Source organism: Mesoplodon bidens (genome assembly GCF_964165515.1).
Source record: "Mesoplodon bidens genome assembly, chromosome: 8".
In the NCBI taxonomy this organism is placed as follows: domain Eukaryota; kingdom Metazoa; phylum Chordata; class Mammalia; order Artiodactyla; family Ziphiidae; genus Mesoplodon; species Mesoplodon bidens.
In genome coordinates, this window is record NC_138165.1 from 38,305,282 (window position 1) to 38,329,757 (window position 24,476).

The window sequence follows — 24,476 nt, forward strand, 5'->3', positions numbered from 1 at the left end:
CTGTTCAGTTTATCACATTATCATTTTATTTTTCTCATGAGTATATTATTGTCTCTTCAGAAATGTGCATGATATTTTCAAGCTTAATTTTTTAAAAGGATGTAAAATATAATGTATTATAATAATGTATAATTTGTATATACTTCATGTGATTTTCATTGATTTTGGGAACATGCTGACTTCTTCTCCCTAAAATAATTTCAGGAGCAGACATGATAAGCATACATAATGAAGAAGAAAATGCTTTTATACTGGATACTTTGCAAAAGCAATGGAAAGGCCCAGATGATATCCTATTAGGCATGTTTTTTGACACAGATGGTAAGTGATACTTATACTTAAATTGTTTCTTACATTTTTTTCTTAATGTTAGTAAAACTGATAACTTTTAGATTCCTCAATTCTGTAGTTCACTATTTCCTGTGGTTTCCAGGTATTGTATTTTCAGTGTGCACCCATGTACCACAGCTTTCCCCTGAGCAGCTCAATGTGTGTCACACATGAAAGTTAAAGTTGATTCTTTCATCTGGATTAAAATATGGTTCTAGACTCAGTATTTCTGTAATATGGTAGGGTAATAAAAATTGGTACTAGTGTCAACAATAGGATGAAGATAGACAACTGTCAGGGTAATACTATGTAAATGTATTTATTGTCACTGTTGAAAATAGAAAGTAATCATTTTCGAAATGAAATGAAATTACTAAGGTTACCATTAACATTTTAACTATTTTCTTGACTATTTCTTCATGAAAATTATATATATATTTTTAATCACAAATGGGATCTTCTTCAGAACCTTTTTGAACCAGTATCTTTTGCCTGTGTACAGGATATGTTCCTCCTTCTAATTTAAATCCTACAATCAGAAGTTTAGACCAGACATATCTTAGTAACTTCCCACCTTTAAAACTAGACCCAGGAAATCCCTGGTGGTCCAGTGGTTAGGACTCCATGCTTTCACTGCTGAGGGCCCGGGGTTCAATCCCTGGTTAGGGAACTAAGATCCCACAAGCCATGAGGCGTGGCCAAAAAGTTTAAAAAAAAATAAAGCTAGACCCTTTCTTTGACTTTAACACATTTTATACTGTCATAATGTTAAAAAATTTCCTTAACTGACAGATGCCAGTTTCAAGTGGTTTGACAAGTCAAATATGACATTTGTTAAGTGGTCAGACCAAGAAGATGGCGAGGATCTAGTTGACACCTGTGCCTTTTTGCACACCAAGACAGGTGACTGGAAAAAAGGAAATTGTGAAGTTTCTTCTGTGGAAGGAACCCTTTGTAAAGCAGCTAGTAAGTATAATTGAAGGCCTTTTTCCATTCTAAGAGAGGTGGGGAAAATAGGGCTGGTTTTAAAATAATTTTCTTTGTGATGTGTGCCTCAATATAAAGAGGAAGTAAGACTTCAGAAGATACTGGGCTGGTTTGTTCCCAAGACTCTTGGAAGTCAAATATGTAATCCTATTACATTTCAGAGGTAGGGCCACATCATGTGAACCAGGCATACTTTTATTCTATCTGCTTATTCTTAGAGCTTCTAAGGAGTCAAAAATTTCTTATGTTGTTCAAAGGAATTATAATAGCCTCTTTTTGATTTGATTAAACAGTGGAAGTGGTGAAAAATAATCATGGCTGATTCCACAATTCTAATGTTAGCATACAAAGAATTTGATTCAGTACAAGGACATCTTTGATTAGGCCAAGAAAAATTGCATCATAGTTTATAATTTACTGTGGCTTAAAGTATAAGTTTTCTTCTCACACATCACAGTGCTTTCTAATGAACAAAATTATCCTGTCCCCAAGTATTTTCATATTATTGTTAAACATTAGACAGTTCTTTTATGTTTTAGAAAGAATTGTTTTCTCACTAAAGACATTTAAATTTCAAAATACGATTTTGGGTTGCTTGAAACAAGACAGAAACAGCCATTTCCCGCATTGCATCCTTAATATTCCCCCCTTCTACTCCAACTGCAAACCAAAACTATACATCTGCCCCCGATTATTTCCTTTCTTTACATCTGGAACTACATACAATTTTTTTTTTAACTTGCCTCAGCAGGGTTTTTGACTTATCAGTCACACTTTTATGGTAGTAGCATTTGACTTCCAATATTTGTTGGATTTTTAGAAAGTTGGTTCTTTTCATATACGATGCCTCAGGGTACCATTATATAAGCCAAATTTTTAATTAAGCTATAACTTCAAAACATCAGAAATAGTGAGCAAGTCTGTACTACCAAGGTAAGGTCACAATTGTATACTTCTACTGTTTCTACAGACTTTCCAACCCAAATCCTCTTATTTCCCTCACTTCATCACAGTCTTTTTCTCGAGTTCCCTTATTCTTTTTCCACCAACTGAGCTAATGGGTTTTTAGCTCTCTACATCCTTTTTTAAAAAAAACTGAGTTCAAAACAGATAATACAGACACATGACCAAGCAACAGAAATATGGGTAATACTAAGCTATTAAAGGGTTCGTTTTAAACTACTTTGAAAGTGTTTAGAAGCATTCTTAGAATAAGGCATACTTAAATTAATTATGATTTTCTTTTGTATTCTAGTCCCATATGAAAAGAAATATTTATCAGGTAAGTATGGTCTTTTGTTAAATTTTTCCCACAAAAAAGAATATATTAAGATTCTAGCATATTAAAGTAGTACTGAAGACCTCTTTAATTATATGACAGTGTAAAGTAGAACAACTTTTATAAGAATACAGAAAGACTTGACATTTTAAATGTATCTGCAAGTTATGTATGAAATGAACATTTTTTAAAACACCAAATTCTATCTCCTCATTGCTCCATTATCTGTTTTTGCAGGAAATGACTGCATCTTTTGTTAAAAATTTTTTTTCTTATAGTTGTAATTACAGTTCATGAAGAATCTGTCTTAGGGCTTACTAAATGTATTTTTTGGGAAAGGAACAGGTAATATATTTATGTGGCTCCAAAAGCAAAACTATACAAGGCAAACACTGAAAAATCTGTCTCCTCCCTCTGTGCCTCCTTCCATCCTATTCTACCTGAACCCTTATTGGGCACTAATTCAGTTTCTTCTTTAAATGTCTAGTGTTTCTTTTGCCAACATAAACAAATTAAGAGATATGACTTTTTTATTCACTAAATAGTCTAAATATCTCTCCATATCATTACCTATAGATAAATCTTCATTCTTTTTTACAACTGTATACTCATCCATTGTATGGATACATTCAATTATTCACCAACTCCAGACCCCTACTGGGTTGTTTCCAAACATTTGCTATTACTACAGTGCTGCAAGGAATGAATCACCTTGCACAAACATGTTTATCTTAGATTCCCTGAAATATAACTGCCGTATTGAACATGAATATATAACTTTGATCAATACTGATAGTTTCAGAGAAATTGTACCATTTTGCATTCCCCAAAATAATGTATGAATGCCTGTTATATTTTTGCAAATTGTGTAGCATAGTTTTTAGCCTCCATATTTTTTTTTTTTTTTTTTTTCTTTTTGCGGTATGCGGGCCTCTCACTGTCGTGGCCTCTCCCGTTGCGGAGCACAGGCTCCGGACGCGCAGGCCCAGTGGCCATGGCTCACGGGCCCAGCCGCTCCGCGGCATATGGGATCCTCCCAGACCGGGGCACGAACCCGTATCCCCTGCATCCGCAGGCGGACTCTCAACCACTGCGCCACCAGGGAGGCCCATAGCCTCCATATTTTTGATGTGTAATTAACTGAGGATAAAATGCACAATCTTAAATGTACACTGTGATGGTTGCTTATGTATATACCTGTATAACCACCACTCAAATCGAGATAGAACATTTAAAGATAGAACAAAATTCCCACATGCCCCTCCCAATAAATGCCCACCCCACCAGCATCCACCCCACAGGCAACCACTATTGATTTCTATCACCATAGGTTAGAGTTGTTTGTTCTTGAACTTCACGTAAGCGTAAGTTTTTCAGTCAGAATATTTTTTTTATTCATCAGTGTTGCACATATATACTGTACTTTTTCTATTGCTGCATACTACTTTATAAACACACCATAATTTGTCCATTCTCCTATGGATATTTGATCATTATTAGTCTGGCATGAATGTGATCACACTATGAACATTCTCATACTTTTTTTTTGGACCTTTGTTCTCCTTTTCCTTGAGAGTGAAATAGCCATAGGGTAGCTAATAATGTTTAGCATTATTAGAAATAATCAAATAATGTTTCAAAGTGGTTGAACCATGTTAACATTCCTGCTGACAAGTTCCATTTGCTCTACGTCCATCCGATGATGGTCTTGTCAGTCTAATTTTAGCCATTCAGATGGGTATGTAGAGTGATCTTATTATTTTTTTTTGCGGTACGCTGGCCTCTCACAGTTGTGGCTTCTCCCGTTGCGGAGCAGAGGCTCAGCGGCCACGGCTTACGGGCCCAGCCGCTCCGCGGCATGTGGGATCTTCTGGGACCGGGGCACGAACCCGTGTCCCCTGCATCGGCAGGCGGACTCTCAACTACTGCGCCACCAGGGAAGCCCGAGTGATCTTATTTTAATTTCCCTGATGAAAAATGATGTTGAGCACCTTCACACATTTATTAGCCATTTGGATATCTTCTTTTATAAAATGCCTATTCTTTTGCCCTTATTTTTTCCTTAATATCATGATTACTCTCTCAGTTTGGAGCTTGCTATGACAGAAGAGGAGGAAAGGAGTGTTTATGGGTTCACTGGGTTCATGTGTATATAGGAGAGTTAAATCCTCACTCTTCTATAAGATGAACATAACATCTTTAAAAAAAATCAAGCAAAGCACCACCTCACACTCATTAAGTTGGCTATCAAAAAGAAAAAAGGAAGAAAGGGAGAGAGAGAAAGAGAAAAAAAGAAAGGGAGGGAGGGAGGAAGGAAAGGAAAGAAAAAAAAAAAAACAGAGGGACTTCCTGGTGGTCCAGTGGTTAAAACTCTGTGCTTCCACTGCAGGGGGCATGGGTTTGATCCCTGGTTGGGGAACTAAGATCCCACATGCTGCACGGTGCAGCCAAAACCAAACCAAACCAAACCAAACCAAAAAACAAAACAGAAAATAACGTGTTGACAAGAACGTGGAGACCGTGGAACCTCTGTGCACTACTGATGGGAATGTAAAATGGTGCATCCGCTGTGGAAACAATACAGGAGCTTCCCCAAAAATTTAGCACAGAATTACCATATGATCCAGTATATACCCAAAAGATGTGAAAACAGGGACTTGAACAGAATTTAAACAACCATGTTTATAGCAGTATTATTCTCAGTAGCCAGGAAGGTGGAACCAAATCAAGTGTCCATCTACAGATGAATGGGTAAGTAAAACATGGTATATACATACTATGAATATTATTCAGCCTTAAAAAGGCAATTCTGACACATGCTACAACATGAATGAACCTGGAGGACACTAGGCTAAGTGAAATAAGCCAGTCACAAAAGGACAAATACTGTATGGCTCTAATTATTTGAGGTACCTGGAGTAGTCAGCCTCAGAGACAGAAGGTAGAATGGTGGTTGCCAGGGGCAGGGGAGAGGGGGGAATGGGGACTTAATGTTTAATATAGTTTTCAGGTTTGCAAGATGAAAGTTCTATAGTTGAATGGTTGTGACACAGCACAACAATGTAAATGTACTTAATGCTACTGAACTGCACACTTAAAAATGGTTAAGATGGTAAATTTTGTTATGCATATTTTACAATTAAAAAATTTAAAATTAAAGAGCAGTATAAGCATGCATGGAGGCAAATAACAGAAGTAACAAGAGTGGCTGCTTTGAGGAATGGTAATTAAGGGTGAGTAGTAGTAGGGCAGGAGGAACACTATTTTCATTACATACCCTGTAGAACTATGAATTTTAAGCTATGCACATGTATACTTTGGATAACATAAAATGATATATGCAAATAGAAATATATGGTGAAACCCTCTGTGTGGATAATTTTAAGATCTTAAAGTAGACTGGAGACCTCCAGAGTTTATTTCAAATTTTGAAGTATGGCAATTATTCAAGCTAAGAAATATAAATCTTGATAGGAATGTGTGTAACTGTTTTTCTAACCAATGTGAGAAATTCTCAAAATAGTGAAATATTTATGTGATGAAACTATATTTGTGCTCCCCAAAAAGCAATACTATCAACTTGTGTATCCTGATTTCCCATATTTTCTTCTGTCTTTTCCTTTTCAGATAACCACATTTTAATATCGGCTTTGGTGATTGCTAGCACAGTAATTTTGACAGTTTTGGGAGCAGTCGTTTGGTTCCTGTACAAAAGAAGTTTGGATTCTGGTTTCACCACAGTTTTTTCAGCTGCACCCCAATCACCTTATAATGATGACTGTGTTTTAGTAATTGCAGAGGAAAACGAGTATGATGTTCAATTTGACTAAGGTTCTGGAAATCTCAGATTAAGACATCAAATACCTTGACAGTGATTCCTATGCAAGATTTTAATATAAAACCTAACAATGAAAATCATGGTTTTTATGATGTATTACCTAATTCCAGTAACATTCACTATTCTCATGTAATCACTGACTGTGACAAAAATTAATCTTTAGGATTATAAGAACAAAGTTTTTAAAAAAGGAATAATCTTAGATATAATTTAATGGTTTTAACCACCTCCCCAAATGCACCTTTCACTTGAATGAAGGAAACCTTAAAGCCCAAGTATTAACAGTAAATCAGGTAAAAACCATACCAAAACAAAAAAACCCCAAAAAAACCCAGTCTACTTGTTTTACCTCCTCCATCTTCCCTCCCAGAGTTGAACCACCTTAGTTTATAGTTGAATTAAAAAAAAAAGAAAAATTCTACTTATCATCACTGTAATTTTAGCAATCACTAGGTCTTTAGTAATTTCTATGGTCTTGCTCCTTTATCAATAAGATATTGAGAATAAACCTGCCTTAAAATAGATTCTCTACATTTAGATATCACTTATGGTGGTTACTCTGATAATTCCTCTAGTATTTCCATCTTCATGATTTACATGTAGAAAATTTTACAGATTTTTAACACCCCATATGCCACGTAATTATAGTTTCAGTACTTTTAGAACACTGTTTTGGACCACAAACAGTATTTAGCACTGATCATAAATGGTCAGGATTTCAGTCAGAAAGATTTAATAAATTTTGTGAAACAAAAAAAATGACAGCCATACCAGGAAGGTGTGGAGGAGGCTGGCATTGCGGGTAACTCTTGGGTCAGTGTCCTTCAAGGACTTTTCTACCACCACCATATCTGTTCCTATATATCTCATGCTCCCCAAGCCTTGATGAAGTTTATCATTCAATGACACAAAACCTGTGTAAGCAATAATTGCAGAGAAAAACTAACTACTACTGTAGTGATCATGTTCAAAGTTTTCAGTATGTGTATTGTACATTTTAAGACGATGGTGAAGTAATCATTTGGGGGGTAAAAATGAAAATGGAAGAAAGCTGAAACAATGATTTCTTTAGCAACTTAAAAACACAGTATTATTAGAAAAGATAATGTATGTACTTCACATAAAATTGTATTTACTATACGTAGAAACTTGGAAGTGCGAGGAAAGTAATCTCTCTCCCTAACGCATATCCCATCAATCATCTTATGGGAATACTTTTCATATGGATAGAGACACTATCTCTCAAGGTTGACCAGTGGCAACGAAGTCCTAGCTTGCGCCGTCTGTTTCCACTGGCCAACATGAATCAGAAACATCCCTCATCACAATTAATGGCAGTTTTCTTAATAAGACATGAATAACTGCAAAGTGAATAATGTGACTACGTGGTACTAAAAAACAAATTTTATACTAGGTGTTATTACAAAAGTTATACACTGTTAAAGCTTTGAGATTTTGTGTATTGATTGAGATGTCTATTTTATTACTGATAGAGTATTAATAGTGCTGCTAATCGTCAACATTAGACTGGAATTCCTTACTGCTTTTGCTACTCAAATTCTACCACTCCTTTAAGAACTGAGGCCAGCCATCTGTTCCTTAAAGCTTTGTTAACTATCAATCACAGATCTTTACAGTATCTAATACAGTAGCCACTAGCCACATGTGGCTGTTTAAATAAAGTTCATTTCCTCAATTGCACCAGCCATATTTCAAATGCTCAGATCACATGCAGTTAGGAGCTACCACGATGGGCAATGCAAATTACAGAACATTTCCATTATCATAGAAAGTTTCAGTGGACAATGCTGCTCTAGAGTCTCCCCTTCCACTTCTACATAACTAATTTTCTTCAGTTCATTTCAATAACTTCTACCTAATAATGACAGCTCTACCAAAATGGCTTTTTTAACTGATTTAATTTTCCATGTTTGATTTTATTTTCAAACAAGTCCTTAAAGACCCCGGTAATGCAGTGCTAATCTTAATTCTCTTTATGTATCTGAGCATCTGTAGTAGGCCCTTGTATCTATTTGGTGGTCAACAGATAACTGAATCATTCAAGTCTGTATTTATTTTTAATAATAACAGTAACATTAGCATGTCTGTTTACATTCAGAAATGTATAAACTGCTTTCTTCAAACATCTTGGTTCTACCCAATAATGACAATGTAATTCTTATGTTTGGCAACTATTACTACTATCATTACTTTTAGCTACCATTTACTTTTAACTACATTTTCTTAGGAATTTGCAATCTTAAATTCTTAGGAATTTGAGTAGTATATGGTCTCTATTTTGTTCGGAATTTAAAAGTGATACCAATGAAAGATTTTTCTTATTCCCTCTAACTCAAATTTACAGGACATAAGAAGCTAATACAATACTGAAATACTAAGTGGTACAAAGGAACTACAAGAATACTATAAAGCCCAAGCCACTGTCTGTATCTCTGTCATTTAGCAGTTAATATAGCAAAACCATAAATAAACTGTATGCACACCAATGGAATGTTTTCTACCATTTACTTACAATTTTTAAATAAAAAATTTTGTGGGTTAAGACACTGCATTTTCATGCTGAGTTCTATTAAAAGCATAAATGTTTCAAATTCAAAGCATCCCTAAAGACCTATAGAATAGATACTGATACTGGCATCCTTAAATTTTGCGTATCTGCTTTAAGGAAGGCAACGCAAAGATAACAGGCAGTTGAACAAATGTTTTAGAAACAATTATATTTCATATAAAATGGGATTTAAAATAAGATTCTTGGCTATAAGGTTTGAAGGCTTCTTTGACTACCAGTTTAAAAGGAAACATTTGAAACTATAAAGTAAATCAATCAGTATGCACTTTATTTCAAGCCGAAGTTTTACATTAAGACCAACAATCTGACTGAATGTGGGCAAACTGTTGATTCACATGTGAGAAATTACATGGTTTCTATTTAGGTTCTGAAAAAGTAGCTTGACAAAAGACTTTATTTAACCTGAAACCCGCCTGAAGGCGTTTTTAAGTGTATCCTAAGGGTGTTGACAGAGAAAATATACAGTGTTATGGACATATACACAACTCAGGACCACAGTATGGTGAACAGTTAATGTTCATCTCTTCTCTAAAGGTAGTGAAAAATATTAAGTCATCAAATAAATGCTTAGAATTACCAAGAAACAGTTAAAAATTACCAGGATCCAAACAGTTTATATCATATTTATCTATAAAGTGACAATACTAAAAAACATTGAAAACCAGTGTTTTAAACTCTGAATGTGGGATTTAAAAATATTTCATTAACTTGAGACTGCAATAATATTTTTAACCAAATAGCATCTGACTGGCAATTCTGACATAATTTACAGCTGTAGTATTCCTAAAAGGAATATCTACATACTATGGCCTATCAAATATAATCTGCATTTTGCATATCAATACAAAAATTCACCCATTGTACACTTTATATATTTTAAAAATTAGACTTCATTGCTAAGTGAATTTAGAATTCAAATTAAATTTGGAAACCTAATATAATGAATGCTCTTCTTAACTTTCTCCCCATTCTTTTTTTTTTTTAAACACTGGAAGCAAATGATTATGAAAATGAGACCGCAACTTAAGGCATTTTAAAAAGAAAAATAGGTGCCATTTGGCAATTTATTCTAAAAGCATATTTTGTCCCAATTTTTTCACTAACGAGACTAAAACACCCAACCTTTTTTCATAAATATAACTACAGTAATCACAACACAAAAAACGGCTGTCAGCATTGCTTATTTAAAACAAGGGTAACACTTTCCCCACTCATCTAAAAGGAAAATACTTTTAATTACCAATTTATAAACATCAGATTCACTGGCCATGTTAAAAGGCCCAGCAGAATTTTAATTCAGCAACACTTGAGAATGAACATATATATACATGCATAATATGTGTGTGTGTATATATATATATTTTTTCATTCTATATATATATAGACCGTAAATGTATTCAATAGGTATTTCCCCAGAAAATTAATTCATACTTAATTGCCAGTTTTAATAAACACTGTTCACAGATCATCCATTTGTCTCATATGAAGTTAGGCAATATCAAATGTTCTGTTATGGTCTCCATCTTCTTCAGAATCATCCTCTGAAGCTGTTGAAAGAAAACAGGATGATCAAGAATGATTTTAAGGGGGATGAGAATGGAAGTGTTAAGTATGAAGCCAGAACAGCAATGACTTGTACGATAAAAACCCCAGTGTAGTATATGCCAGGGTTAGGGTGGTCTGACTGTGGGTGAGGTCCGTCTACAACGCTCCCACCCCCACACTTTCTTCTTCTGTTAGTTTTTATTAAAATGAAAATGTTTAAAAATGTGGTTGGAGAACATCTAAAAAGTTTCTGAGATCAATTTGTGTTCATAGTAGCTAATGAGAAATACACTAGAGAAAGAAAAAGTAAACTTAAGGCAAGTGCTCTCACACACCTGAGTAGAATCTGGCTTATTACCGCTGCATGTTTGATGTATCCGATGAGAATGAAAAAAAATGTACATAGATAATAGGTTATGGGTGTTCTTGAAATTTACATCAGAGCTATGTCTATACAATGCCAAGAAAAAGCTCTATTTAGTTAGTCAAAAAAGCTATATAGACACAGCCTAAGTTAATATAATTGGATTTAGTAAAAACCTTTTGTAGAGATATTCCTATGCCTCCACGTTGTCAGAAATTTGTCACTCTTGCAACATGTCCGACCTCAATTTATTTTAGAGTCATTAGCGGCTCAAGAGTTTAATATAAAACTTCCATGAACGTATTTAAGAAGGACACAGTAAGTACAAGACTATGTAACTGTCTGCATGTGAAGGAAAACAGAAGTTCACTAAACATCCTACCAGCATTTCCCCTATTATCAAGGGCAGAAAGGTTAAATATACACTCTTGTATTTAATACTGGACAATTTAAGGGCAACCAGCAAATGGAATCAACAAGAAAATTTTATGCAACACATATAGATGAAACTTCAATCTCCATATATTTACCTTGCAGAAATTTAAAATCCATTTTAAATAAATATCAAGTATATAGTTAGCTCATGAAGAGTAAATCCTATGCTTAACTTTTATGCAGTATCATGGAGAAATGTCAAACTAAAAAATAAAATAGCTTTTCAGAGAACTTCTCATGTTTTCTATTGGATTAACTCTACAGAAGAAAATTCAGTCAGAACCAATTTTCAGAATGTATTAATACTCTAGTACTTAGCAGTTAACTTGTAGCACCCACATCTTTCACTCTCAGTTGAGTCTGGGTATATATTTCAACTTCATCTTTTCCCTCTCATTCACATGTTGGGAGTAGACCCTCCTATATGTTTAGAAAACTAAATTCTAAATGAGAATGTTAGTTGAAAAAAAGCAATCTGGGGAAAATGTACACTGCAACAAATTACTCTCATCACATTTGACGAAGTATCAATTATAATTTACAAAAGACAGAGCTAATCTTTGTATTAGCTAATATGATGGATCTGAACTAAGAAGGTATGAAGGAAAAAAAGATTTACACTAAAGAAGTCCCACTTTATTATACCATTTGATTCCTTTATATACCATTTCCACACATACTAACTAAAATTGTGAAAATGCATTACCTAGTTGTACCTCTAATCCTTTTAAAACTTTAAAAAAACCTTACTTCAAAGGATGCTAAGCTTTCTCTAGAGGTAAAAATATTATGCACACTACAGGTTAACAGTCCAAGTATTTTGAAGATGAGTATAGAAGATAATCAATTGGAGAATACATATATAAAAACACTTCAAAGAGTGTACTGGAATCTGATCATGGGATGCCAGTTGCTTTGGGTGAAAAAGCACAATAGGTAGGGTAATCTTGGATTCCCAGGAACTGTTCCAGAGCCACCAATATCTGTGCCCACCTGGTATGAAGCACCCTGGAGGTTGTAGGACTTTGAGAAGAGGGTAAGCTGTGCAGATGCCTGTAAAGATTTGGGCATTAAGTGCCTTCACATAGGAGCCCAGGCAGAAGTTCTAAAGCTGGAACGTGATCTTAAGAGATTGGAGCTGCTGGCGGAGCTGGCTGCCTATTAAAGGTCCATGAGGACCTGAACAAGGAGCAAAAAAAAAAACAAAAAAACAAAAAAACTATGGCTTCTGTTAGGGACTCAGAATTAGGACTCTTTCACCATTATATTCCTAGACCTATATATAAACCCAGGGAACACCTTCTATGACCTAACAAAGCTAAAGAACAAGTAAAATTTCACACACAAAAAAATCTAAAGAAGTGTGTTTTGATTAGTAGTTAAATGTCTTCTTCTAAAAAAGTGTTAACATTAAAAGTGTTAAAATTAAGGTGATTAAATATATTTTTTTATTTTAAATAAAATATCGATGGTTAAAATAACACCCTTCCATACATTAAAATTAATTTAATTTTTAAAAAATAGACTCTTGAAAAACTAGTGTCAGTTGCCCAACCCATCTTTCCCAAATCAATTATTCTGGTATTATTAAGCCTATAAATGAAGCTCTAATTTGGTAGAAAGAGTATATATATATATATGTAGGTTTTGCTCTGTGGGTTTAATTTGCAAAAGTAAATTCAACAAGTCTGGGGAGGGGAAATTCCACCTACTTTCGAGATCTTCCATATGTGCCTGAAGAGTTCTTGCAAGGTTAATAAACTAGAAACAATGCAGAAAGAAATACAGTAGTTTAAATGTAGCAAATGGATCTAAAGAGAGAATCAGTATAAGAGATTCATTTCTACTTAAAAGTCAAACATAATTTTAAGCCTTTAAATAGGGGGTCTTTCTCCCCCCACATCAAAACTTACAAGCTTAAGGATATGATTTTTTTAATGTCTTATATAATCATTATTACCTATGTAAAAATCATATATTAATCATGTAGAAATTGGGAGCAGATATAATATTCTATGAATACCGCTGTCTTCTTGCATCGATATAATACTTTCAAAAACTATGGAGAAAAAAAAATTAAACCTCTGCATTTTGGACCCAAGTGAATTTTAGTGGTCAGTTAAAATGATAAATCAGTATTTTCCTGCCTAGAAGTATTACATTTGACTCTGTACTTTTAAAAAAATCATAAAAGTGACTTCCACTTTATTATTAACTTGTGTATACCTTTTACAAAGGCATGAATTCAACACATCTTATTATATACTTTATATGGTTCGTTCACTCTGAAGAGATAAGTTGCCTGTTTAGAAATCAAGAGCTCTTTGCTCAAATTCTGAAAGCTCTTGATAGTTCGTTCTCTTTTCTCTGAATGATAATAATCTGTCAACTGGCTCACAGGAATAATGTTTACATGATTACAGAAAAATGTTCTACCCATATACACTGAATTGGCTATTTGATAATTTTCAAAATATAATGGAAACATTATACCTCACCATAAACTCTACTAAATTTTCATCACCAAGAGAACATCTATATAAAAAAATAGTTTGAAGGATGTGTTTATGAACACATTTCAAGATATTAGGTGTTCAGAATGCTACTGTAATGAGATATAGACTCAAGTCCCTGCTACATAAAATGGGCAAGACAGTAGAGTATAAATTTCCATAACAGTAGCATTTAATTAAAAATACCTAACAAACAGCTAGCTTAAGTGTTAAATTAAGGCAATAGTGTATAGACTAAATACCAAATAGTCCAGATCTTAAGTAGTTTGAAATATGGAGGCTTAAAAACTACTACACTGGTAATCTTTTACAAGATAGTAACAAATATATCGAAGTTAATTTCCCATACTCTTTCAGTTTTTGGAGTTCAATTTCAGGTTTCTAAGTTAAAATACTGAATCTTGTTTTTGCTTTTTAATTAAAAAGAGCATTTTCCTTAGTACTTCCAATTCTGTCCCTGTTTTTCACTGAAATATATTCCAATCACCTTCAAGAGCTAGAAAATTACTTCTTTTTCTAGAACAGCTTTATGAGAAAATCAGGCTGCTTGATACAGAGGTAAGGCAGACAGCAATTTCTATTAAATCTACAGTACCTTTAATTTTAAGAAAGATTTTAATGTAAGAACTCCCCAAAGGAAATAGACTGTGAACATATAAAACAATCTGCTTTCCAAAGCAAAGACTTGTTGCATCACATCCTCCCTTTTCCCCTGCTCCAAGGTTACTTACTCGGACACGTGTGCTTGGTTCGTTCGTATTTCCCATCATATCAGAAAAGCTTTGTTCGCACAAGTGCAATAACACAACTAGGTAGAGACCAGAGCTGATAAACTCATACTCAGCCTTCAAAAGGGAAGCAAACGAGAAAAGGAAGAATATGGAGAATGAAAAATTAATAGACAACAGACTGACATCCAAAGTATACTGAGAAACTAGAGGAAATGTATTCATATCCAGTCTTAGTAAGAGATACAGCATCATCTATTAAACCAAGAAATAAATAGTTACCCTCCATAATTTCATAATTTTACTAATGCTGTTAAGGTGTACAAATAGGTGTGTGAATATCCTCTTTATTTTCATACAGTCTTCTTTTATGTAATTTATATAAAAGTGGGACTTTTAACTCATTTGATGGTAGAATGAATGCTCTGGTTCTATCAAGTTATAATGCGCCTAACAGATTTTATTAATACAAATGGCTATAAATGTTTACTTAAAATTATCATTTCATCTATAGCTAAATCAATAAATTATACAATTAAAACCTAGTCAAATGGGTCAAGTGTTTATTACATAATATAATTAACTTTAAGGCAACAGCAAATATAAAAATGAACTAATAAAGGTAATAGAGTAACTGTTCTTCGTATCATTCACATAGAAATTTATAGTGGGTAAAAACTGCCCTTTGGTTCAAAACTGTTGTTCTGAAGCTAAGAATACAAGTCATGAATATAGTGTTATTAAAAATCTAATCTATCCTGTAATTTTTATACAATGAACTACCTGTAAGTTGTACCATTTCTGGCAATTAACTCATCTGAAGTTAAGAACTATACGTTCTTAGTAACAACTTCAGCAAGTAATTGGTTATCAGATTCCACAGAGCATTCAAGAAATTTGAAATTGACTTATTAAAACTCTCTTTAAATCTTCACTTACTTTTCTTATTTTTAACTTAAAAGGAAATAAATTTATGTCCTCAAAATTTTTTTTTAATTTTAATGCTTATCACCTTGAAAAAATTGAAGCCATTGGACAATGAGGAAATAAACTGCATTAAACTAATCATTTCAAATGACAGTAGTTCTTGGGGCCCCCAGAATCCAAGATTCACACAGAACAAAGAAGTTAAAGCCAGGAAGCTGAATCAAGACTGTCATTGCTTTTACAATGACTCCACCTAATATTTCCTCACACTTAAATTTAAGATTGTGGGGTCATTAAATCCTTGGAGAACCATGAAAACATTCCTGGTTGAATCGAAATGCCAAAGAACCACCTTTAAGAGACATGATGGAGCACCTAGAGAAGGAAGAATGGCAGAAGAAAACCATCCTTTGAAACCTACTCTCATTTTGAGAAGATGAAAAAAAATGTTTTTCTTTCCATCGTTCTATTTTTACATACTCTTTCCCCTGTTCTTTTTTTTTTTTTTTTTTTTTTTTTGCTGTACGCGGGCCTCTCACTGCTGTGGCCTCTCCCGTTGCGGAGCACAGGCTCCGGACACACAGGCTCTGCGGCCATGGCTCGCGGGCCCAGCCGCTGCGCGGCATGTGGGATCTTCCGGGATAGGGGCACGAACCCGTGTCCCCTGCATCGGCAGGCGGACTCTCAACCACTGCGCCACCAGGGAAGCCCTCCCCTGTTCTTTAAAATACCAATGCTCAGCTGTCTGGAGAGACTCCTTAGGGATTTAAGACAATTCCTTGATGAAAACACTACTCTCTTTGGACAAGTGGCTCATTAAAGAATAAAGTAATAATTAGTATGAATAGCATCTATGCTACATCAATTGCCTTAATGGTTCATTAATTAAATCAGTGATTCTTAACCTGGATCTAAGTAATCAGCTTCAAAGGATCTGGGAATCCCTTAAATCATATACAAATATTGTGTCTTTGTATATTTTGTTAGGAGTGTGATTTTAATCAGATTTTCAAAGGGTATTCATTATTCCCACATTTTAAAAGTAAAAGGTGTCCATAAAAGATCATGTTGCTTGATTCCATTTATATGAAATATCCATAATGGATAAATCCAGAGAGACAGAAGGCAGTTGGAGGTTGCCGAAGGAAGGGGGGCACAGGGAGCAACTGGTTAACGGGTACAGGATTTTCTTTAGGAGAGATGAAAGTGTCTTGGAAGTAGATGGCGGTGGTGGTTGCACAACATCGCAAATATACCGAATTGTTCACTTTAAAATGATTTTTATGTTTATGTGAACTCTACCTCTATCAAAAAAAGGGGGGTGTCCACTACTCCTTAAAGTGTTTTTCAAGCATTCATGCATTCTCCCACCATCATATCTCTTTTTATAACAATTATGCTAAGCACACTTGGAGAGTACGGCTCTTGAGTCATCCTTGTAATCTCCTTTAACATCTTTTTTCCCCAGAATTTTCCTTTAGGAGGAAGAAAAGGGGGAAAATATTGAACTCTTCATTCTACCTATCTAAGCATCTCAAAAAATGTTTTTAATTTAAAAATTCAAGAAACAAACATTAGTGACCAAATCATTAGGAGGAAAACAGTTATCAATAATACCCCAAAATCTGAGAAATGAGAAGAAAATATTTGAAATAAAATTTAATAAGATCAGATTATTCATTATATGAATAGACTATAATGACACAAATACTAAAAGAAAACTTATAAACAATGTGAACTTGGAATAAAAGATTTCATAAGTAAGTTGTTCAACATAAAGTTGGAGGTAGGAATGAGGAGAGTGGAGGGAACCAGGATAGTAGAAGAACATGGGGGCAGATAGGCACATAAAAAGCTATTCCTAACATAAAAAAAAAGGAAGGAAGGGAGGGAGGGACGGAGGGAGGGATGGAGGGAGGAAGGAAAGAAGGAAGGAAGAGGATGAAGATCCAGGGCTTGGTGTTTCAATCATGTTCTAGGACTAAGAGGTATTCACAACTGAGACAGCTCTTAGCATGCCTATTTGGGGACCACTTTTTTTTTTTTTTTTTTTTTTTTTTTGCGGTAGGCGGGCCTCTCACTGCTGTGGCCTCTCCCCCTGCAGAGCACAGGCTCCGGACGCGCAGGCTCAGCAGCCATGGCTCACGGGCCCAGCCGCTCTGCGGCATGTGGGATCTTCCCAGACCGGGGCACGAACCCGTGTCCCCTGCATCGGCAGGCGGACTCCCAACCACTGCGCCACCAGGGAAGCCCAGGGGGACCACTTAATAAGCCTTTATTTTCACTTTTATTTAGGAACCACATAATAAATTTTACCCTAATAATTTAAAACCTGTGACTTGCTTTTTTGCCTTTCACTTTTATAGGAAAGTAAAGAAAAATTATAAAATCATACCTAATGCAGTAAATGAAAATTGTTATTATTATTTTAATGCAGGTTTTCTGACCATGATTTAATCTTTTCTTCAAGAGTTGTCCTTTAAGCACAGAATAGACACTTACCAAGGTAAATTAGGCAAAATATACTAACTTGTTCATTTGCATGAGCTCTATGTAGTTCATGAATATCAAAATCCTCCAGGTTAAGCTGCAACTTCTCTTTACAGAGTTCACAGGTGGTTACAGCCTCTAGCGAAGAACCTGGTAAAAAATTACAAGTAAAGCTTAATTTTGCAGGGTCTCCACAAAACATTTTTCCTTGTAGGTTTAAGCTTAGAATACAGAAAACTGAAAGGAAGGCAGGGAGGAAGAGATAGCAGGGAGACTGTGCTACGACCATAAACCAGTAATGTCTCCTAAAATAATCAATAACACCTGATGTGCATGTCAAGTCCTACTCTGTGGTACCTAAGCCTCCACCCATTATTTGTGGTTTCCACTGCCCCCCAGATGCTCATACATTTTGATATGGGAAGCTGACAATGGAATGTTATCTGTACTTCCTACTTCCTTAAGTACTCTGGCAAGATGCCAAGAAAACATGGTATCTAAAACAACCAGTTACATATACTCAGGCTAGTATCTTTAATGTGACAACATATACTAAGACCTTCTGTGGTCTAAGAAATGTGTCTTCCCTGCAGGACAGAAGGCAAAAAAAGGGATCCACCTTTGTTCAGATAAAAACAGCTCCCCTCCGCCATGAAAAGAATGAAGTCCTTATACATGCTACCACTAAGTAAAATAAGGCACAAATAAGATACAAAAAGAACAAATGTTGTATGATTCCACTTGTAAGAAATATGTAGAATAAGCAAATTCACAGAGAAAATAGATCAGAAGTTACCAGGGGCTGGGGAGGAGGGGGAGAAGGGTGTTAGTGCTTAATGGGTATAACATTTCTGTTTAGGATGACTTAAAAGTTTTGTAAATAAATAGTGGTGATGGTCACAAAACATTTGGAATCTACTTCATGTCACTGAATTATATAGTTAATAATGGTTAAAAGGGTAAATTTCATGCTATATCAATATGTATTTTACCACAATTAAATAAAATTCCGCCTGCCCTATAGGCACTCAACATTTGGTTAACTCCTAAGCTTCTGGCTCCAATTAAGTAGGTCTTGTCTAATTAAATATATAGCCATTTTCCCCCTTGTGTTTACTTTTAGACAGGGTTTTAAAATGAAAAAATGTACTAAAAATTAGAGCAAGTCATGTGCATAAACAAGATAAAGATTTAGATTCAATTTACCTAACATTTACTGAGTGCTTGTTATGTGCCAAAATAGATTAGAAGTTCTGGAGATTTTAGGATAAGTCCATAGTATTATGACCTGATGGAGAATATAAAGAATGTGAAACTTTAGAAGGCTTTCTCTTATCAGACATTTATTTTCTGATTCAGAAGCAGGAAAAATGTGATGGTCATAAAATATGGACACTGGATATCATTAAAACAGTCTTACAAAGCGAAAGAGAGGCATGAACATATATACACTACCAAAGGTAAGGTAGACAGCTAGTGGGAAGCAGCCGCATAGCACAGGGAGATCAGCTCAGTACTTTGTGACCGCCTGGAGGGGTGGGATAGAGAGGGTGGGAGGGAGGGAGATGCAAGAGGGAAGAGATATGGGAACATATGTATATGTATGACTGATTCACTTTGTTATAAAGCAGAAACTAACACACCATTGTTAAGCAATTATACTCCAATAAAAATGTAAAAAATAATAATAAAAAAAAGATAGCTTCAGTTTTAACCAAAAAAAAAAAAAAAAAACCACAAAGTCTATCACATCTTAGGGTTTCATTTTTCTCTTCCATGGAACAAGTGGCCTACCAAAGTTGTTCAAAAAGGCCATTCGCAGGTGGGAGGAACCCATTTATCCCTACAATCTTTAATCCAGGACTCTGTCCTTTACACTCCAGCTCAATCAGTAGGCCCTGACTGCATCTGCCTAAACTTGTACTAGACATATTCTATTCATCTTTGAACATCCTGTAGAGTTTTAACAGTCCATATATAGTAGCTGCCTAATAAATGTTTAAATGAATCTCTACCAGAGAATCACCTACCAGATGGGGTCTTTATGAAAATACGAGAAAGCCTTGTGGAAACTTAAAAGGAAGGTTCAGTTCTTGAGATCTTAACATTCATTTGACCATGAATACTTATTATTACCTTTAAAACCTATTTAATTGAGTACTTACTATGAGTTTCTCACAATACTGTGAGAAACTGTTCAAAAACATCATCTTATTTGACCTTAACAACAAGCTATTACTCAATTTTATTCATGATGGAACTGAGGCTCAACCCCAGACCTACTTAAAAATGTTTAGGAATGGATCTGAGGCATCTATGTTTTTAAAAACTCCAATGGTTAATATTTTGATCAGCAACCAGGGTTCAGAACCAATGTTAAAAGAGACTTACTCAAAATCCTGCAGTTAAGTGTTGGAGTCAATATGCCAACCTAAGCATGTCTAACTCCAAAAATCCAATGTTCTTAGACAATATATTGCATTATCTGTTTTCCTGCCTACATAATACTAACAATCCAATTGCAAATATAACAGAAGGTGAGTCAAGTTGTTTTTCAATTTGGTAATAACTAACATTTCTGGACCCTTGCTAAGTGTCAAGAACCATGCTCAGCGCTCATTTTATCTTAATAACACCCTAGGGTGGTGACTAATAAAGCCTATGAGGCTGTCATAACACTATACAGCCAAGAAGAGGCTGCTACAAGTAAGACAGCCCATCCCACAGGTTTGGGATCAGGTTAGGTTAGAAGAAAAGATAACCCCCTACCCCAAGGAGGCCTTTGCTAACCTTGCTGCAGGAAAAAAGTTTCCCACTAGCCTCGTAATCTCCAGTTTGAATAGGTTACTCAAACTCCTCCAACAGATTATTAAAATTAATACCATCATACCTCACAACCTGTTTGCCTATGCTACCCAGCTATCATCATCAGACTGTCCTTTTCACACAATTATGTACATTTATTACTCTGATCTAATTTCCCACCCTACTAGTCACATTCTTACCCTACCAGTAACATTTCACTAGGTCCTCTGGTACTCAATAGTCTAACATTAAATTCCTCTTAACCAATCTCCTTTACGAATTATCTCTTCAACTTCAAGCCTGAACCACAGTGCCTCCTCACAAACTGATACATACTCTTCTGCAGCCATTTTTTTCCCCACAACGCTTTGTACCTCAGGACCAAAAAAGAGGGATAGATGGCCCCTCCCCACACCTACTGCTGTTTTGAAACTCTAAGTCCCTCCTCATTCATTAATGACTTTAGCATGTCTCTTCTTTACCCAACTTACTTCTTGGCTATTTCAACATGCACATAAGACCACATTTGATTCTGACTTCCTCAACATCCTTGCTTCCAATATTACCCTTCCCCACCTAAGCCACCTACTTTATGGTCATACCCTTGACCCTGTCATTGCAGTGTACTACACTACTCCTAAAATCCGTATTTTAAGCATCCTCTCCTGTGCACCTACAACTTTTCATCATTTTAGCTCACCTACTCTGGCAATTCTCTTCAATGTCACTGAGATTCAAAGACACTGACTCTACCACTTCTCACTATCCACTTCCTAATGTCCTTACTCCCTTCCTTATTTTGTCTAATTTCTAGGCTCACCACAACTACAGCCTTACAAACACCCTTAACTCCCTTCATCATACTTGCCTGGCAAAGGTCCCAACCCCATGGAACTCAAATCCTCATTTGTATCCAAGTATCTGAAAACTGCTTCTAAAAACAATGTACATGTATCCCAATCCCACTTTTAAATCATATTCATGGCCACAGATTTGTTGTTGTTGTTGTTGTTGCTGTTTGTGGTACGCGGGCCTCTCACTGTTGTGGCCTCGCCCGTTGCGGAACACAGGCTCCGGAAGCGCAGGCTCAGCAGCCATGGCTCACAGGCCCAGCCGCTCCGCGGCATGTGGGATCTTCCCGGACCGGGGCACAAACCCGTGTCCCCTGCATCGGCAGGCGGACTCTCAACCACTGAGCCACCAGGGAAGCCCTGGGCTCATTTTTTTAATATGTGCTCTTGCTCAAGTGACCTTACTTAATCTCAAATCTTAAAATATTATGCGCTCATGATTCCTAAAACTGTTATTTTCTGTGCTAAAACCCCTGAAACATCACGCCTGTCTTGCTAACTGCCCATAACCATTTCCATATGGTTATTTAATAAACAGTTCAAATACAATATTTCTAAAACAGAATTCTCAGTTTCCTCTCCCAAATTTATTCTATTCTCAGTCTTCTTTATTTTCAGTAAATGGCCCCACCATTTATTTAGTTGCTCAAGGCAAAAATATGAGCTTCTCTAAGTGTTCTTTCTCCTTCACTCCACCACATCCAATCCACTGGCGAGTCTTAATAGAATCTACCTCCAAAACCTACCAGAATCCATCATCCATTTCTACCACCACCATCACTACCTCTTGTAAAGACAGATTCCTGGTTGACCTCCCTGCTTCTACTCTTGTCCCACTAAACTCCACTCTTCACAGAGCAGCCAAAATATAAATAAGATCACTTCACTCCCCTGACCTTCAGTGGCTTCCCACGACACTTACCTAAAAATCTAAGCTTCTGACATTAACTTTCAAAGTCCTAAATGAGCTAGCCTCTGCTAATCTCTCTTACCTCAACTTATCGCCCCTCTCCTTTCCTACTAATTATACTCCAGACACGCTGGGCCTTCATTCAATTCCTCAAACACACCTAAATCATTCCCACCTTAAAGTCTCTGTACTAGTTCTGTGTGCTGGAATGCTTTTCTTTTCATTCTAGAATAGCTACCTCCTCTTCGTTCAAATATAAATGTCCTCACCTCAACAAGGCATTCCTTAACACGTAATCCCACCAGGAGAGCAACTGCCTTGTCTGTCTTGTTCTCTATATCCCACATCTAGAACAATGCCTGGCTCCATAACAGGCACTTAATAAACAATGACTCCCTACAGTAATCTTATTGCTGCATAACAACATTAGAGACAATAAATCTTTCTCAAGGACACATTGTTGGTAAACAGGAAGAATATTTCTTTGATTCAAAAAGATATTGCATGATGTAAGGGTTACCAACAATAACAAATTACAGTCGCACTATACATGTATGGGAGTAGATTATTCAGTAAATGAAATATAAAAAACATTACTATACGTTAAATTTATGAAGCAAGACTAATGCTCTTCAATGTTTTTGCTTCAAAAAATGATTGATGCTTTTGATAAGAGTATAAATTTGACAATCAATAAATTATAACCGTATTTGTTAATTAAAATGTATACATACGTGCATCTCTTGGAAAAACTGTGAAAACAAAATACACAAAAGGGTAAATCTTACCAGAGTTAATTTTGGCCTGTAACCATTTTTTCATACACTCTTGGTGGACATACTGCAAACTTCCTGTGCACTTGCATGGCTCTATCAGCAAGTTAGAGGATGATGCAGCTGCCATCTGACAAATTCTACATAAATCACCTTCTTCTTCTTCAGAGTCCTCTAAAAGGAGGCTGGAAAAGAAGGTACATTTCCTAAACAGAGCTAACAAAACCATCCTGGTTGGTCATTTCCAGTCATACATAATCCCAAACAATATCACGGTCTCTCTGGGTAGAAAAAAGGCAAACAACAATAATAGTAAACAGGAACTTCTAAGAAAAACTGTATCAATAAGAATAAAAATTATAATAAATATTTTAAAGGTAAATGAGGTAGGCTATCCTATTATTTATCTTCAAATGGTTTAAGTAATTTTGTCTTTGGTACCACAGTTTATTTCTTTTTAATTTTATTTTTTATACATCAGGTTCTTATTAATCTATTTTATAAACATTAGTGTATATATGTCAATCCCAGTTTCCCAATTCATCCCACTGCCACCACACCCCGCCCCTGCTACCACAGTTTAAATTCCATATTTTTCAAAATCAATTTGTAAGTTTCACTAAGATTTTAATTTCTGCAGTACCACAGACTATTTCAATTCCAACAGTATAAAGATAATGTACTTATATACCCATCACTTTTGTCCCTACAAAACTTTTTTTTTTTTTAATATTTATTTGGCTGCACCGGGTCTTAGTTGCGGCACGAGGGGTCTTCGTTGTGGCATGCGGGATCTTTTAGTTGTGACATGTGGGCTCTTAGTTGCAGCACGCGGGATCTTTTAGTTGCAGCATGTGGACTATTAGTTGCAGTATGTGGGCTCTCAGTTGCAGCATGCGGGATCTTTTAGTTGTGGCACGTGGGATCTAGTCCCCCAAGTGGGATCGAACCTGGGCCCCCTGCATAGGGAGCATGGAGTCTTAACTACTGGACCACCAGGGAAGTCCCTGTCCCCCCAAAACTTTTAAGACAAGTTTGATGAATTAAACAAATATTGACTTGTGATTTTTCAATTTACATGTTAGCAGAGCCACATATGTTTAAACTGATA

General features: G+C 35.7%; 2 protein-coding genes across 5 annotated transcripts in view; one reads left to right on the forward strand and one right to left on the reverse strand.

The window, feature by feature from the left end:
* LOC308622115 (CD302 antigen) overlaps positions 1–8,999 on the forward strand; it is a 129,609-nt gene extending 120,610 nt beyond the window's left edge. For 2 of the 3 annotated variants that reach the window (XM_081243250.1, XM_081243248.1), the window contains 4 exons: positions 205–321; positions 1,123–1,296; positions 2,573–2,599; positions 6,224–8,999. In XM_081243250.1, coding sequence (XP_081099376.1) covers positions 205–321; positions 1,123–1,296; positions 2,573–2,599; positions 6,224–6,426 — 521 coding nt within the window. In that variant the 3' untranslated portion in view covers positions 6,427–8,999. The remainder of the gene's footprint in view (positions 1–204; positions 322–1,122; positions 1,297–2,572; positions 2,600–6,223) is intronic. The other variant, XM_081243249.1, reaches the window with a different exon arrangement.
* Positions 9,000–9,271: 272 nt separating this feature from the next.
* MARCHF7 (membrane associated ring-CH-type finger 7) overlaps positions 9,272–24,476 on the reverse strand; it is a 42,552-nt gene continuing 27,347 nt past the window's right edge. Inside the window, exons 6-11 of one of the 2 annotated variants that reach the window (XR_014016563.1) lie at positions 23,381–23,550; positions 18,067–18,176; positions 14,613–14,726; positions 13,081–13,129; positions 12,362–12,547; positions 9,272–10,571 (exon numbers count right to left, since the gene is read on the reverse strand). Coding sequence is in view for 1 of the 2 variants with exons in the window: in XM_081243251.1 (XP_081099377.1) it covers positions 10,513–10,571; positions 13,081–13,129; positions 14,613–14,726; positions 18,067–18,176; positions 23,381–23,550 (502 nt within the window). In the remaining variant the exon portion in view is untranslated. The remainder of the gene's footprint in view (positions 10,572–12,361; positions 12,548–13,080; positions 13,130–14,612; positions 14,727–18,066; positions 18,177–23,380; positions 23,551–24,476) is intronic. The other variant, XM_081243251.1, reaches the window with a different exon arrangement.